The sequence below is a fragment of the Giraffa tippelskirchi genome, chromosome 8 (assembly GCF_054371585.1).
Source record: "Giraffa tippelskirchi isolate mGirTip1 chromosome 8, T2T-mGirTip1v1.2.pri, whole genome shotgun sequence".
In the NCBI taxonomy this organism is placed as follows: domain Eukaryota; kingdom Metazoa; phylum Chordata; class Mammalia; order Artiodactyla; family Giraffidae; genus Giraffa; species Giraffa tippelskirchi.
The window spans coordinates 115,968,039-115,985,910 of record NC_137282.1 but is presented as its reverse complement, the minus strand read 5'-3'; the positions used below and the strand labels follow the sequence as shown (position 1 = coordinate 115,985,910).

At 48.0% G+C, this 17,872-nt stretch overlaps 1 protein-coding gene across 17 annotated transcripts in view; it reads left to right on the top strand.

Moving 5' to 3' along the window:
* The window catches only part of DOCK2 (dedicator of cytokinesis 2), a 477,583-nt gene that overhangs the window by 457,375 nt on the left and 2,336 nt on the right, over window positions 1-17,872 (top strand). For all 17 annotated transcript variants that reach the window (XM_081520659.1, XM_081520666.1, XM_081520650.1 and 14 more), the window contains 6 exons: window positions 1,974-2,150; window positions 3,500-3,583; window positions 12,097-12,234; window positions 14,753-14,880; window positions 15,809-15,980; window positions 17,018-17,138. In XM_081520659.1, coding sequence (XP_081376785.1) covers window positions 1,974-2,150; window positions 3,500-3,583; window positions 12,097-12,234; window positions 14,753-14,880; window positions 15,809-15,980; window positions 17,018-17,138 — 820 coding nt within the window. The remainder of the gene's footprint in view (window positions 1-1,973; window positions 2,151-3,499; window positions 3,584-12,096; window positions 12,235-14,752; window positions 14,881-15,808; window positions 15,981-17,017; window positions 17,139-17,872) is intronic.

Genomic DNA, 17,872 nt, shown 5'->3' with positions numbered 1-17,872 from the left:
GGTTCCTAAGACAGACACTGGACCACGGGCTGCAACTTGCAGAACACAGGCCGCCGCCGCCAGGCTGAGCAGCCTTCCTCTCCACCTCCCCTTCACGTGTGTGTGTGTGTGTGTGTGTGTGTGTGTACACGCGTGACAGGGAGTGACACTGACACACAGAGACCGCCCACGCGCAGAGCCTTTGAAGGGAGAGCCATCTTCAAAAATGCCCAGAGACAGGGAAGGTGGGTGAGGAGGCTAGGATGTCCCAGGGATGTAAGGAAATAGTTTAAAAGATGACCAAGGACGTGGCTGTAAATGCCCGTTCCACCCCGCTCACTTACTCGACAGTGACAATAACAAGCTGAAGCACCTTGTCAGGAACTCGGCTTTGAGTCAAGTGTCACGTTATCTCAACTACCCTTTGCTATGCACTCACGAGGCAGGCCCTGTGACACCACCATTCCAACAGACAGCAACACTCGGGGCCCCCTCCTCCAGGAAGCTTTCTCAGACTTCTTGACCATCCCCTCCAGCCCCCACCCGCCCTGCCAGTGAGTCTTCCCTTCTTAGGACGGATGCTGTTCCTTGTCCTCATGTCTGCAAGAGGTAATAATAAGAGCCATCAGCTACTTTTTGAAGTAGATTTTCTCCTCATTTTACCAAAAAGTCAACTGAGGCTCGGAAAGTTTAGTAAACTTGCCCAAGGTCACACAGATGGAAAAACTGGCTGAGATTTGCACTCATTTTTAATTTGCTTAGTTTAGTTCAGGGGTCAGGAAGCTATGGCCTGTTAGCCGGATCCCACCTGCGTTTACTTTGATAAATAGTTTCATTGGAACAACCACTCTCAGTGATTCTCATACTGCTTGTAACTGGTTTCTTCCTACAATGATCGTGTTGAGTTTTTGCCAGGACAGCATCTGGCTCTGTCACAGAGAAAGTCTGAAGACTTCTTATGTACTGTTTCGTCTAGAGCCTATGCTCACGGAACCACGGTTTTGCCAGTTAGCACCTAATGCCAGTCTGTTTGCTGTGCTGTGTTCAGTCCTTCGGTAGTGTCCGACTGTGACCCTATGGACTGCAGCCTGCCGAGCTCCTCTGTCCGTGGGATCTCCCAGGCCCTTTCCTCCTCCAGAGGCTCTTCCTGATCCCAGGATTGAACTCTTGTCTCTTGCATCTCCTTAAGTGGCAGGCAGATTCTTTATCACTGAGCCACCTGGGAAACCCAGTATTCTATTTATCTTGCTTAAGACGTATTGAAAGGGTGTGTAGTTTTATCTCCCAACTAAAGGAAACCTGCGTTGGAGCAGTGACCTCGCATATAACAAGTCTTGGGACCTGACGTGGACCAGGCCGGGTGATTATATCATCAGCTTCTCTAATGCCTCCAGCTCCCATGGACGGAGGAGCCTGGTGGGCTGCAGTCCAAGGGGTCGCTAGGAGTCAGACATGACTGAGCGACTTCCCTTTCACTTTTCACTTTCATGCATTGGAGAAGGAAATGGCAACCCACTCTAGTATTCTTGCCTGGAGAATCCCAGGGATAGGGGAGCCTGGTGGGCTTCCATCTATGGGGTCGCACAGAGTCGGACACGACTGAAGCAACTTAGTAGTAGTAGTAAAGGCTTACACACAGTAGGTGCACATCCAGCACCAGATGGGTTGAATGGGAGTGTCTCTCACCAGATAATAAGAAGAAAAACCCTCCTTGGAGCACATCCAACCACTGAAACCCCAAAGAGCACCTGCACTTGCTACTTCATTTCCCCAGGGAAATCTTTTTCTCACTAAGCAGAAATTCAGCTTGTCACTTCCCCAGACAGCAGACGGCCCCCAGGGCTCAGTAATTACCATGGGAGCCTGCTACAGCCCCTTGGGGAACATTGCTTCATTTGAATTCCAACCCCAAAGGAAATCAATCCCAATAATTATATCTGTTTTTAAAGCAACCTGCTCAGGCCCTTTCTTCTTGGTGATCTTGTTTCCAACAGACCACAATTAGCCCTCTGGAGAATGCCATCGAAACCATGTCCACCGCCAATGAGAAGATCCTGATGATGATAAACCAGTATCAGAGTGATGAGACCCTCCCTATTAACCCGCTCTCCATGCTCCTGAATGGGATCGTGGACCCTGCTGTCATGGGAGGGTTCGCCAAGTATGAGAAGGTGAGGGGTCCCCTATCCTGGAAGGGACGGAGCAGCGGCAGGAGGTCTGGGGCAGAGAGCTGCTCATCTCACGGCAGAAGGACATGTCCGGGGGTTCGGGCCTCACACACCTCCCAGAGTTTCCGTAGGCTTACTCTCGTCTCCTTCCCACCTCGAGGCCAGGTCCTGTGTGCTGCAGGAAGGAGTAGCTGTCACAGAGGTCCCTGATCCCGCTGGGCACATCCAGCTGCCTCTGTCAAAGAAAGACCCTGGGATGACCATAACCCAGACCAGGAAGGTCAGGCTCCACCAATCAAAGTCCCTGCCTCTTGTGTAAAGCCATCTCCTCTACACATGATGGAAGTGACCTCTACAAATGGGAAGAAGTGAAACCCAGAGTCTGTGAAAATCCAGAAGGGATGGGAGATCCATTCCAAAGAGGGAGTTATTATCCAGATGTTCCAGTCATAAGGTCCCTCTAAAAATCCCCACACATTTCGGCCACAGATTTCAGTTTTGAGCCTCATGCTGTCCATGGCAAAAAGGGAAAGGCCATCGGTTATAGGAGTCACATTTTCCACTGGAGGAAAATAATCACTCAGTAAGCGGGGATGGGGCACAGCTTTTCCCAGCACTGAGATAGACTAGAAAGTCGTTCTTTGATTTTCACCTAAGCCATACATTAACGGGACGCTGAGGGAAAAATGGTCAACTCATTCTCAAAAATCTCATGATGAGTTTCTTATTAACTTTTCTATGTCATCCATTGATTTAAGACTAAGAATACGACCCAACAGTATAATTCAGGGACAGTAATTCCAGTCAGTCCTTCCAGTTACCCTTGGATGCCCCATACAGTCATCACTGGTAACCGTCTGTACATCCTTGAGGGGTGATAAGATATGTCTGTGTACACGTGCACACGCTGAGCACATGAGCCTGGAAAGACCATCGGGTGAAATTCCTTACTGGGGTTTTCCCCCTGGGACGATGCGTTGAACTGCAGCAGAAACCCCTGCAGGATTTCCTAACATATGCCCCCACCGCATCCCAACCCCAGAGGTTCTAATTCAGTCAGCCTGGGTGGGGTTTGTTCAAAGGTGATGCTACTGGTCTGGAGACCTCCCCGCCCCCCTCCATTTAACAACTGTCTCCCTGGGGTTTGTTTGTGACCCTTTCCCCGTGGATACTGACCTGAACCCTGGGAATAGGCGACATCAGTCCAAGCCCCCTGACTGTCGCCCATTTACACAGGAACGGCCTCACTCCTGCCCCTTTCAAATGGAATCCTCTCCCAGTGCCAAAGAGATGGCTGGTGGGGTTCATGCCAAAGGCACAGGAAACCCCCAATGTCTTGTCTGCCCCCCCAGGCCTTCTTCACTGAGGAGTACAGCCGGGAGCACCCAGAGGACCAGGACAAGCTGACACGCCTCAAGGACCTGATCGCCTGGCAGGTACGGCAGAGCTGGACCGGGGAGCCCCGGCCCTGCCCCTCCTCTGCCCTCCCTGGCCTCTGGCGGGTATGGCCTAGCTTTCCTTGTGCTCCTGCCCTTTGGCTTTGGACCTTCCTTCTGCCTCTCTCTTCACCTGAGCAGGCACATCCTAGAAGTGGGGTTCGGGGCACTGCCTCCTTGGGGTGCCGCACGGCAGTGTGCAGGGGTGCTGTGCTGCTGTGTGTGGCTAGGACCGCTCTGTTGGATGTTGAATTCAGGAGGGGGCCTCTCCCAGGGGGACGGAAGTGAAATCCTGGCTCCTGCACACCTCCCACCTCCACCCCCTGCACCCAGCACCCGCCAGTCAGATAAGGGGAGACTCCGGCCCCCACCCCCACCCCCCTCCTAAGGCTGACCCAGTTTATCGCAGTTAACGCTCAGATTGGAGAAGGCAATGGCAACCCACTCCAGTGTTCTTGCCTGGAGAATCCCAGGGACGGCAGAGCCTGGTGGGCTGCTGTCTATGGGGTCGCACAGAGTCGGACACGACTGAAGTGACTTAGCAGCAACGCTCAGATGGATACCAGCTTTCAAAAATAATCCAGGCCTTGCTTTGGTTGGTTTGGAGTCAAAGGCCTGCCCTCCACACAAGCTGCTCAGCCCCTGGCTGTCCAGCGCCGGGCCTTGGACGGACTGTTCTTCCTGCCTGCTGTCCCCTGCTCCCTGCTGCCTTTTCCTCCGTCTGTCCCCTCCCTGCGCCCTGTCCCTCCGTCCCTTCCCTCGCCTCTGTCTCACTCTGCATCGCCCTCTGTATTTCTCTCCTGACAGCTCTTCCGTCCTCCCCTCCCCTGTCTGACTCTCCGCCGCCCTCAGGCCTCTCTCCTGGCTGTGCTTCCCTTCAGCTTCTCTCCCCGCTGCGCTCCCTCCTTCTCTGCTTTTTTTCTCGGCTCCCTCTCCTGGGTTTTCTCTCCCTCTGTCTCTTTCCCACTCCCTGGAGAAGAAAGGATCCACAGAGCCCTCCCCAGAGGTGTTCAGAGGACCGGGCTCCCAGTCTGGGCCTGCAGCACCCCCTCCCCAACACCTCCCTGCTCTCCGCAGGCCACCCAGCACCCGGGACCCAGGGTGGGCTCCAGAGGGCGCGCTGGGGGGCTGGGGCGGCCAGCAGGGGCCAGCCCTCCCTTCTTGACAGTCACAGCGCAAAGAAAGGCGAGCTGCTGCGGTGGGGAGTTTTTGTGACTCCAGGGAAATCAGGAATGCCAAGCATTGGGTGCAGCCTCTTTTCTTAAAATAAGAATTCCTAATTCAAGTCCTTCTCTGCCTCTGCCAATTTATGCAAAGTGAGGCCTTAAAAATGAACCGCCAAGGGCTGTGCAGCGCACTCGCCTAAGTCCATCCTGTGTGTCTGCAGTTTTCTCTCCCTTCTCACCTTGTGCCCCTTGTGAAACCCAGTCATCCCCAGCGGCCCCAGCTTTTGAGGTCAGCATCTCCTTTAATGCTCAAGTAACGATGCTCACCCTCCCCATGCCCAACTTGGGAAGCAGGGAGTCTCAGCCTTGGTTGGTTTCCTGCTTTGGTTCTCTCTAGGGCGCCCCAAGGAGGGCGAAAATGTCACACAGATTTGTCTGGTTGTCGGCGGTCATTCTCAGTCCATGTCACTGCCCTGGGCCTCTCTGCTGGGCATGCCTTATCCCCTGGGAGGGTTCTCTCTGGGCCGTATCCGCTGCACCCGAAGTATGGCCTGGACTGTGGCCTCACTGTGCGGCTGATACCAGGCTGTGCCTGCGAGGGAAATTTTTCCAAAATCTTTCCATTAATAAAGGGACACCACAAGCAGAGAGAGGAGACTAAAAGCATGTATTGGATGTTACAGCCTCTAAGAGCCCTTAGCGAGGCCGCCTCAAAGAGCACCCCCTAGTGGACAGAGCCTGCCCTCTCCTTAGCACCCGCCCCCACCTTCCCTGCCACATCACTGGCATGAAGCCCATCAAAGGGGATTGCCCTGGACCACGTCCCTCCCACTCAGAGGCTGGCATCCTAAACACTCGAAAGACACTGCCCTGCTCAGGGTGAAGGTGACCTTTCTAACATTACACACAGCAGATGAGTTCTTCCTCCTTCATTTCTTTCCATTCATTCTTGCAACTTTTATATATTGAGCTCCAACTGTGTGCCAGGCTTGGACCCACTCCCTGCCTCCCCCCTTGAAGCTTAATTATAGATGGATCTTGGTTTGGCAAAGCCAGATTCACTTTGGATTTTCTCAAAACACAAGATCCTTAGAGTTCAAAGGGAGCTATACCTGTACCTCTAGCAACACAGCAGGAGCTAGAAGTGCACAGTATATGATGGGTTCAAGATCTCATGGATTTCAAAATTGATCGCTTCTTAATTTTTTCCTTTGTAAAGATTTTTCTCTATATTTATCAGCATGGAAAGATGTCTATAGTACATTCTTCCTGTAAACATGTTATGAAGTATTACATACAGAGAAGTAGACATAACAAAAATACACAGCACATGGATTTATCACAATGTACACCCATGTGACCACCACGAGGGGAAGCCACAGGATTCCTCTAGCACACAGACGCCTCTCTTATGCCTTCCTGTAGTCACTGCCAGCTCTCCCCAGGGTTGACCATTATCCTGCTTTTACAATAACCATTTACTTGCTTTGTAACAATATTTTTTAACCATCCCAGCACTCATTTCTAAACTTTTCCTTGTTTTTGACCTCTGTATAAATGGAATCACACAGCATGCATTCTTCTGTGTCTAACATTTTGTTTAAAGTTATGTTTTAAAATTGATTAAGTTTATTATACAAGGCCATTATTCATTTTTATTGATGTACAAGAGTCTATGCAGCTGGACTGTATAACTATGCGAGAAAATTTTGTTTTGTTTTGTTTTTTAAATGATGGAGATTTGGGGTGATTTCAGTTTGAGGCTATTTCAAGTAGTTCTGTTCTGAACATCTTTGTGTGTATCTTTTTAGCACAAACATGCTCAATTTCTGTCAGGTATATATCGAGCTATGGAGTTGCTTGGTTATAATATATGAGAATATCTGGGTTTAATCAGTTCAGTTCAGTTCAGTCACTCAGTCGTGTCTGATTCTTTGTGACCCCATGGACTGCAGCACGCTAGGCTTCTTGTCCATCACCAACTCCTGGAGTTTACTCAAACTCATGTCCATTGAGTCGGTGATGCCATCCAACCATCTCATCCTCTGTCGTCCCCTTCTCCTCCTGCCTTCAATCTTTCCCAGCATCAGGGTCTTTTCCAATGAGTCAGTTCTTCGCATCAGGGGGCCAAAGTATTGGAGTTTCAGCTTCAGCATCAGTCCTTCCAATGAGTATTCAGGACTGATTTCCTTTAGGATTGACTGGTTGAATCTCCTCGCAGTCCAAGGGACTCTCAAGAGTCTTCTCCAACACCACAGTTCAAAAGCATCAATTCTTCGATGTTCAGCTGGCTTTAATAGATAATGCCAAACTTCTATAGATTAGTTTTGCCTGTTTCTGAATGTCATAAAAATGGTATTATACAGTATGTGTTGCTGTGTGTCTGGCTTCTTTTTTTTTCAGTGTAATGTTTTTGGGATTCATCCAGGCTGTTGCATGTAAGAGAAGTTTTTCTTTTTTGTTTCCAAGTGTTTGCCATTATGTGACCATAACAATATACCAGTAACATACTGGCGTGTTTCTCTGTTCTCCTGTTGATGGTGGGTTGTTTCCAGGCTTGGCATAGTATGGAAACAATTGTATGAACATTCTTGTTCATGTCTTTTGATGAGCAGAAATGCTCAGTACCCTCACTATCTGCCCAGTAGTGGGAGTGCTGGGTTATACGTTCATCTGTAGTCTGACTGGATACCAAGAAACAGTTTTCCAAAGTTGCTGAGCCAATTTACACTCCCACCAACAACTTCTGTGAGCCCGAATTGCTCCACCTTCTACTGGCACATCACACTGTGATTCTTTAATTTTAGTCTTTCTGGTGGTTGTGAGGTGGTATCTCAGTTTAATTTTAATTTGCGTTTCCTTTTGCAAGCAATGGCGTTCATCGCATTTTCCTGTGTTTATTGGCTAATTGAATAACCTTTCTGTGAAATGTTTGTTCAAATCTTTTACTTATTTTATTAACTGAATTGTCTTTTGTTAATAATTCAGAACAGTTTATATACATTCTAGATATGAGTTCTTTGTCAAATATATGTGTTTGACACATTGTAATTTGACACATTGCAAATATCTTTGTTCAGTCTGCGGCTTGTCTGCTTACTTTCTAGATGTGAAGAACGCTGTCGTTTGTAGCTTTAATGAGGTCCAATTTATGAAACTTTTAATGATTACTACTTTTGTGTCCACTTGAAAACTGACTACCCCAAGATCATGATGATACTCTCCTATGTTTATTGGGACATTTTATGGTTTCGTACTGTACTCTTACATAAATGATTCCTTTTGACTGACATAAAGTAAGGGGTTTATTATTGTTCTATGCAGATTTCTAACTACTCCAGCACCATTTGTTGAGAAGACTGTTATTTCCCCCACTTTGACATAAAGTGGCCACATGTATGTCAGTCTGTTCCTGGACTTCCGGTCTGTCTGTCCACGCTTGGCCCGTTACCACTCTGTGTCTGATTAGTATAGCTGTATAGGAAGTCTTGAGATCCAGTAGTGAGAGAACTTCAATTTCTTTTTCAAATTTGTGTTGCTGTTTCTTATCCTTCATATTTCCATATAAATTTTTAAATCGGCTTGCCAGTGTTTAACGGAGAAGGCAATGGCAACCCACTCCAGTACTCTTGGCTGGAAAATCCCAGGGACGGAGGAGCCTGGTGGGCTGCCGTCTATGGGGTCGCACAGAGTCAGACACGACTGACGCGACTTAGCAGCAGCAGCAGCAGCCAATGTTTAAACACCCCCAAAACACATAGAGATTCTGGTTAAAAATATATTAACTATATAAATTAACTTGAGGAGAATTTTTGTCTTAACGATATTGACTCTCCTGATACAGGAACATGGGGTCTCGGTCCTTTTCTTTAGTTCTTTAATTTCACTCGGCAAGTTTTTTAGTTTTCATAGTAAAAATATTTCACATTTTTATTAGACTTGTTTTTAGGGATTTGATATCTTTAACTATTATAAGTAGTATTGCTTTTAAACTTTTTTCTTTTTGTTTGTCAATATAATTACATTTTTAACATGTTTACATTGTATCCAGTAATCCTACTAAATTCACTTAGTAAGTCAAATTGTTTGTACATTCTTTTCGATGTTTCACAGATACAATCGTGTCATCTCTAATATAAAATATTTTACTCATCCTGTTCCAGTTTTGTACAGTTTAGTTATTTTTCCTGCCTCTTTGCACTGATGAGTATAAGAGAGAGAGGACCCCTGTCTCCCACATCAGGGCAGGAGTCAATATTTCACAGAGTGGGGTGTTTGAAAGATGATGTCCCATTCTGTGCTTAGTTTGCTACTTTGTCATGAATGGGTTTTTAATTTATCAAATACCTTCTATGTATCTATTGAGATACTCGTATTTTTTTCTTCATTATCCCACTAATTCAGTGAATTATTTTAGTTGATTTTGGAATATTAAACCAACCTTGCATGTATGACATAAATCCCACTTGGTTATAATGTATTATCATTTTTATATATTGCTAGATTCTATTTGAAAATATGTTCTTCAGGATTTTTGTATCTATGCTCAAAAGACATATTAACCTACAATTTTCCTTTCTTATAATATTCTTATTCAATTTTTATAACAGTTATCCTGGTCTCAAGAAGTAAGTTGAAAATTACTCCACATGTAAAATCCTTTCTGAAGAGTTTCTATAAAGTCGGCATTTATTTATCCCCTAGATGTTTGCTAGAATTTGTCTGCAAAGCCATACAGGCCAAGAATGTTTTAAAGTGTGTATTTAATTTAATACATCTCAGATTTCCTGTTTCTTTTGGGTCCTTTTTGGTAAGTGGTATTTTTCTAACAATTTGTCCATTTTATCCAAATATTAAATTTATTGACATAAATTTTTTTATAATATCCTCTTTATGACTTTTTATAATGCTTATACTTCCTATAGTGATACTTCTTTCTAAAATTTTGACGTAGGTTATTGGTACCTATTGGTATCTTTTTGACTAGCCCTATAAGGGGTTTATCAGTGTTGTATCTTTTAAAGAACCAACTTTTGGATTTGTCGATCCTCTGTGTTGTCAGTTTGTTTTCTTTTTCATTTGTGTTCACTCTTACTTTTATTATTTCCTTCCTTTTACCCTTTTTTAGTTTAATTTGCTGCTCTTCTACTAATATCTTGTGATGGATGCTTGGCTAATTGATTTTCTATCTTTTCTAAAATGTATTAATAAAATTAAAATACATTTATTTGTACTTACAACACTATCTCAGTAGTTTTTATGCAGTATTTCCAATATCATTCCTTTCTTTATAAATAAAATCTTTTTCTTGTTTCATGGATAGAAAATCTTTTCTTAATTTGTACATTAATTATTTTTTTAAGTAATGTTTTCTTAAGCTCTCTTGATTCTCTCTTTCTTCCAAGTTAATCCATTCATCTTCCTTTCCTCCCTTCTCCCCCACTTCTTTCCTTCCTCTCCCGTGTTTGCTTGCTTCCCTGTCTTTTGCTCCTGACCCCTGTCTTTCACACTGGAGAGTTTCCTTCCATACCTGGTGATCTTTGGCAATCTGTTCCTAGTTAAGAGCGGGGGCTAGAAAGCTGAGTGAATATCTGTGCACGTGAGAGAAGGTCTTGTCACCTGGATGGCATTACGTATGGTAACTGAGTAATCCACACATGTCTGGGCTATTCACTTTCTCCAGGACAGATGCTTTGAGCTATTGCCTACAAAGGAACTCCTGGCTTCTGCGCTGCTGGCAATTTGGAGACAGAAGAATGAAGGTCTCACCTTTATCAGTATGCAGACTTTTCCTCAACCCCCTATTTCCTGTCTGGCTTCTCATCCTTGCCCTCTGATGTGCCTGGTACCCCTTAGCTCATTGCTCTTTGTTGTAATTATTTTAGAGGATAAGCTCCTGCTTCTTGAGGAAATGAGAAAATATAACACGTTACCAGATGAAACTGCAGGGACCTGGGCATCCAGCTGCTCCTGTCACAGAATTTCAATCCATCCCTGTTTTCAGCCTCTCAACTCACTCTAGCTTTTCTGACATACCAGGTGCCTCTAAGCCCTGAGCCCTTCCTGGCTTCCCAGAGGCAGACTGTCCTTGTATCACCATCTCCTCCTCTGTCCCGGAAGGTCAGTCGCCATCCTCCACCCACCTTCCACCTGGCGTATTTGGGGCCAGGTCCATAGGTGTCTCCTGGTCTCAGTGAATGTCAGTGTCTTCCTTACTTTGCCATTTGGGGGAGCACTCCAAGAGAGGGAGGCAGAAATGTCTTTGGGTCACCATCATCAAAACTTTTTTTTTTCTCCAAAGTGATCTATATTGTACTCCTTGCAGCCCTCATTATGCTTCCCTGAGATCATACTACTAAGTTTTTCAGCTATTCTCAGCTTACAGCAGCCACTGTGGCTTGGCTTCTGTCCTTGTATCTACCATTCATGAAATATGGATTGACCTCCTCTGCTGAAAAATAAGGGCTTGACTGCCTCACATGAGTCATCTCACCTCCTCATCTTCCCAGGGCTTTTACATCACTTTAAAAATATTCCCTTCCCATGTGGCTCAGACAGTTAAGAATCTGCCTACAATGCAGGAGACCTGGGTTTGATCCCTGGGTCAGGAAGATCCCCTGGAGAAAGGAATGGAAACCCACTCCAGTATTATTGCCTGGAGGATTCCATGGACAGAGGAGCCTGGTGGGCTACAGTCCATGGGGTCTACATGGTGGGCTACAGTCCATGGGGTCTACATGGTGGGCTACAGTCCATGAGCAAAGAGTTGGACATGATTGAGTGACTAACTTTCACTTTAAAAATCCCCTATGGGCTCGTTAGCTCCATGATATTAACACTTGGTTATCTTTCTTTGGTCTTATCACTGGATACATGTTGTAAGACCAGGTTGTGCCCACGCCTTTTCTGTTCATCCCTTCCCTTCTCCTACCTCCCAGTCTCTGAACAGTCACACTCTCCTTTTTGCATCTCCAAGAACTTCTTGGACAAGGCTTTAAGTCAAAGCAACAGAGACCCCACTCCTCTGGTCTCACACTCTGCCCCTCAGTAGATTCCACCAGATGCAGACTTTCCCTAACGTGCAGCCTCTAATGGGAGGGAGGGGGAGGAAAGGGTGCAACCCTTCCATGAGGCAAGACAGCCAGAGGTCTTTCTCCTAGAAATCTTATTTTCAGAGCAAACCTCAAGGATGCAATTTTCCCATTTCCCAGGGCTGGTGACCTCAGCTAAAGGTTGTCGAGACCCTAAAGCCCTCAGCAATTTCTCAGCAGGTGGGCTTGACTTCAGCCTCTTCCCTGAAGCCAGGTGGCCAACCTCTGGCTCATCCTTTACCACTTTCCTCTCCAGATCCCCTTCCTGGGAGCTGGCATTAAGATCCACGAGAGAAGGGTGTCAGAAAATCTGCGGCCCTTCCACGACCGGATGGAGGAATGTTTCAAGAACCTGAAAGTGAAGGTGGAGAAGGAATATGGCGTCAGAGAGATGGTACGGCTGGTCCCCAAGGCCAGGGAGGGTGAGATGGGTGGGGTGGGGCAGGGAGGGCGAATAGGCCAAAGCGAAGGAGGCTGCCCTTGAGAGGGACCTGAAAACCAGCAGTGCCAGAGCCAATCCAGGGAGCCTTCCAGGAAACTTGGCTCCTTAAAAGTCATCGCAGATAAATGCCAGTTATAAATTGAGTCCTGAACAATCAAGAGATTGTGCATTGATGAAGCACCAACTTACTATATGCTGGTCTCATCTAAGCAGTTAGATCATTTAGGCTTCACAACAAGCTTGGAAGTGGTTTTTAACTCCTCATGTCCTACTAGAGATTCCAAGGCATTATGTGACTTGCTAGAGGCTATATAACAAATGGCTGAGTGGTAAAGAATCCACCTGCCAAGCAGGAGATGCGAGTTCGATCCCTGGGTCAGGAAGATCCCCTGGAGAAAGAAATGACAGCCCACTTCAGTGTTCTTGCCTGAGAAGTACCACGGCAGAAGAGCCTGGTGGTCCATGGGCTGCAAAGGGTCATACAGGACTTAGCGCCTAAACAACAACAACATATAACAAGTAAGTGAGGCTCAGAATTTGCACCTGGCTCTGGTGGCCTCCAAAGCCAGCGCTTTTGGCCACTAACAAGCTCTGTGTCCTCAAGAGGCCACTGGCCTGGTGCTCATGGTGCTCTTCTTTTATCCTCTTCTCCAGAAAATAGCGTCATAAAATGCCAAGGCTGCGTAGTCTCTCAGAGGCCATCTGGTCCCACCCTCTGATTTTACAGATGGGAAAACTGAGGCCCAGAGACAGAAAGTGAGATACTAGGTGAACTCAGGCTGGCAGTTTTTCCATGAGACAGGCTGCCTTTTCCAACACTGTCTGTGTGGCACCCACCCAGACTGAGGCCACGTGGCACAGGTTAAAGGCAGAGTCCTCCACAAGACCCCCTCACCTCAGACACCAGGGTTCCCTGCACCTCTGACAAACTGGTTATAGGTTTGGAGATTCTCACCACCCCTTCAGGTCTGATCATTTCACAGAACTCAAGAAGTATCCCTCCCTCCATATCCAGGGATTCTCTATTTGCATATTTAACAAAGGGAGGATCAAAAATATTGAGAGGAAAGAATCCAGAAATTTCCAAAAAGCAAAACTTGAATCTGCTGTGCTGACAACTATTAACCTCATGTTTACATTATATTTACAACTACTTATATAGCATTTACATTGTATTGGGTATTATAAGTAATCTAGCGATGATTTAAATTATACCAAAGAATATACATAGGTTATTAATAACCTCAGATGTGCAGATGACACCACTCTAATGGCCAAAAAGTGAAGAGGAACTTAAGTGCCTCTTCATGAAGCTGAAAGAGGAGAGGGAAAAAGCTGGCTTAAAACTCCACATTCAAAAAACTAAGATCATAGCACCCGGTCCCATCACTTCATGGCAAATAGATGGAGAAACAATGGTAACAGTGACAGATGTTATTTTCTTGGGCTCCAAAATCACTGCAGAGGGTGCTGCAGTCATGAAATTAAAAGACGCTTACTCCTTGAAAGAAAAGTTATGACCAACCTAGACAGCGTATTGAAAAGCAGAGACATCACTTTGCCAACAAAGTTCCATCTAGTTAAAGCTACGGTTTTTCCAGTAGTCATGTACAGATATGAGAGCTGAACCAAAAAGAAGGCTGAGCACCAAGGCTGAGCATCTTGATTTCAGCTTGTGCTTCATCCAGCCTGGCATTTCTCATGATGTACTCTGCATATAAGTTAAATAAGCAAGGTGACAATATACAGCCATGACGTACTCCTTTCCCGATTTGGAACCAGTCTGTTGCTCCATGTCCAGTTCTAACTGTTGCTTCTTGACCTGCATACATATTTCTCAGGAGGCAGCTCAGGTGGTCTGGTATTCCCATCTCTTTAAGAATTTTCCATAGTTTGTTGTGATCCACACAGTCAAGGGCTTTGGCGTAGTCGATACTTGTCCTACTGGGACATCCATGTATGATTCCTAACCAGGAAAGCTCACCTTAGCCTAAGTGTCTGGAGTTTTTATTGGGGCTTCATTACATAGACATGATTGAATGAATCGTGGGCCGCGTAACTGAAATCCATCTCCAGTTGCCCTTCTCTCCCGGATGCTGAGCTGATATTATCTGGCTTGGAGAACGAGCCCTGTAACCACAAGGTTGGCCTGTCTGGCCAGCTCCCATCCTGGGTCTCCCCATCAGTGCAAAAGGAGTGGAAAACAAAGACATTCATGTCAGAGGGGAAGTTGTAAGGATTTAGGCATCACTTTTCAGGACCTAACAAACTCTTTATTAAACAACCACCCAGAGGCTCAGCCAGCCAGAAAGTTTCTGTCCTCATGCCCTGCTCTGCCCCACAGCTCCACCCGCCCAGGTGGAGGAGAAAGGCAGCAGGACTGTGGCGGGCACGTTCCCCCCAGTGCCCCGCCCCAACATCAGGCCTGCCTGCTCAGCCCCCTGCCCTCCGCGCCCCCTGCCCCCCACAGCCCGACTTCGAGGACAGGCGCATGGGTCGGCCGCGGTCCATGCTGCGCTCCTACAGGCAGATGTCCATCATCTCCATGGCTTCCCTGAACTCTGACTGCAGCACGCCCAGCAAGGCCGCCTCCGAGAGGTCAGTCCCTGCCCCAGGCAGCACCCCCTGCACCCCTGCCCCAGCCCAGCCCCCAGCACAGCCTCTCTTCCTTTTCTGCCCCAGGCCTTTCTTCTCCACCTTCCTACGCTTTTCTCTGAAAGCCTTTCCTCCCCTGGGGCCTCAGGAAAACTCTTGCAGCCACCCTGTAGGGCTCAGTGCCCTTGCTAGGGGGTCAGCTGAGGCCCAGAGAGGAATGTAGCTTTTCCTGAGGGTCCCACAGAACTCGCCCACAGCGCACAGCAGTCTCCGTCAGCCCGCCTGGGCTCCGCATCTGCTCCCCTCTGCAAGGGCTCTGTCCCTCCCAACGCTCCCTCCCCACCTCCAGCCTGCCCCTGCCTCCCCACCCCACCCCACCCCACCCCTGCCCAGCTCCTCCTCCTGTACCTGCCTGTACCTCTGTCCGGGTCACCCTGCTTAGCCACTCAGAGCCTCTGCCCTCCCACCTCCCTGAGCCCTCTGCTCCACTTGACCCAACTCAGCTACTGCACTGACACGATCCTGTGATGAGCACTCCCCGGGAGAATGTGCTAAGGACTCCTGGACCCCATCTCTTGGCTACTCTGCAACATTGCTGCAAACACCCCCATTTAATAAAAGGCAATCATGCCTCAGAGAGGTTGAGTGATTTGCCCAAAGTCATTCAGCTCAAAAGTGGCATAGATTGGAATCCAGACCATATTCTTAACTAGTTTTCCCTTCCTGTCACCAGTCTTATGGCTCACTGCCTTCCACTTTATTTTATCCTGTATTTTGAGTGTTTGCAAATTAAGCAGCTCCCCAAACTCTGCCAGGTGAGCTGATCTACCCCCTGGCCCTGTAAGGACAGGTCAGTCAGCCTGGGTCCCTGCAAGACAGTTCCACTAAAGTTCTGGCTGCCGTCTCTACTGCTGTCCCTCTTGCCATTCAGCTTCGACCTGGAAATAGCACCTCCCAAGACTCCAAAAGTGGAGCAGGAGGAACCCATCTCCCCAGGGAGCACTCTGCCTGAGGTCAAGCTGCGGAGGTCCAAGAAGAGAGCCAAGAGGAGCAGTGTGGTGTTCGCAGACGAGAAGCCATCAGCAGAGTCAGACCTGAAGCGGGTGAGTGGCCAGGGCAGGATCTTCTCTGATGCCACAGGCAGATCTCCACTGCATGGCGGGCACAGTGCTGGGGGCTCTGAGACGTGGCTTGCTGAAGCCTCACAGTGAGGTGGGGTTACAGATGAGGCATCTGAGGGGCAGGGAGGTGAAGTGCTGGTTGGTGCCCCAGCATCCTGGATGTGACAGAGTGGAATTTGACCTTGGCTGTCACTGTGTCCTTTCTACCATTGCACAGGACTCTGCAAGACTGGGGAGTAGCCTCCTGGTCCACCACTGTGTGGGAGAGTCACCCTCCCAGGCTGGCCCAGGTGTTTCTGTCTCTCAGCCCTCTGTCCCCAACCACAGGGCCAGTCTATCCACTGACGTCTCAGACTCTGCCCAGCTACTCCCGTGGACCCAGAGCCCAGCTGGGCATGCAGAGCTGAAATTCCCACTGCCCTGACTTGGAGAGTTTTTGTCGTATAAACTAATAACTATTGAATATGAGACTTAGTGCCAGACAGCCCTGGGTTCAAACCCAACTTCCCCCCAAGAGAGAGGTTTGTTGGAAGCATTCTGGGAGCCTGGAGTAGGAAGAGGGATTTAGCGTCCTGGTAAGGGAGGACTGCCAGACGAAAGGGCAAGGGGCTAGCTGAGATCCCTTCCAGTGACGAAAGAATCCTCCCCACACTTCCCAGTAGGCCTCAGAGACCATTCTTGCCAGGGGAGAAGGCTGGAAGTGAGACAGTGTTTCACAATTCTAGGGGTGTCATTCACACAGGAGTCTAAATGAATGCCACTGCCACAGTTGTATAGTATGTATAGTATGTAACTGTGTATACAACCACAGTTGTATAGTATGCAACCTGTGGCAGAGATTGACATAGAGTGATACCAAACAGAATAAATGGACTTCAGGCTGAGTCTATAGAAGCCATGCCAATCCCTTAACACTGACTTTTCAGGGCCTAGAACTGCCTCATGCTTAGCCTCTGTGGGGTGTGTGTGTGTGTGTATGTGTGTGTGTGTATACATGTGTGCATGATATATTCATCCAGCTTTCCAGGAAGCACGAGTTCATGAGTGACACCAACCTTTCGGAGCATGTGGCTGTCACCCCCAGGGCATCCATCCTCTCTCAGATGAGCTTTGCCAGTCAATCCATGCCTACCATCCCAGGTATGTGCCCTCCACCACCAGCACAGGGGTATAGAGGTGCCAGGGGTGAGGATGGGTGGGAGCCGCAACTACATAGCAAAGTGAGCTAAGCACTCTGGAGTGAGAGGCCCTGCTCATGGTACGCCGGTGGGTGAAGCCATCCCAACAGGCTCTGCCCAGGGCTGGGGGCAGCGGGGCAGAGGCCTGCTGTCACTCTGGACCTCAGGATTCACTGAGGATCCAGATGTCACACCAGGTGGGCCTGGGGTCTCAGCTAGCCAGGCCCTTCCAGGGACTGGAAATCTGCCCCTGGTAAATCTCTCTCAGTCCTGTGTTTCCTTTTGGGGCCGGAAAGACTATTTCCAGAACTTACAAAAATTGCCATCACGTCTTACAGTTGCAGAGTGTTTGATGCACAGATGCTTCAGCTTCCCCCCATCACTCATTCGTTGTCTGGTGAGGACATCAGCAACATATAGAAGGCCTTTGCTAACTCACAGATGGGGACCTGGGGCCCTAACTGGGGATGCAGCCAGCTAGAGAGCGCTCTATCTGGCATGTGGCGAGTCTCAAGTGTCAGCCACTCTGTGCCAGGCTCTGTGCCAAATGCTCCTCCTTTGTTGTTTCATTTAAGCCAGGGGTCCGCAACCCCCAGCCAGTCTGCAGCCTGTTACAAACAGGTGGCAAGCAGGAGGTCAGGGGCAGACAAGCGAGCAAAGCTTCATCTGCCGCCTCTCATTGCTCGCGTTACTACC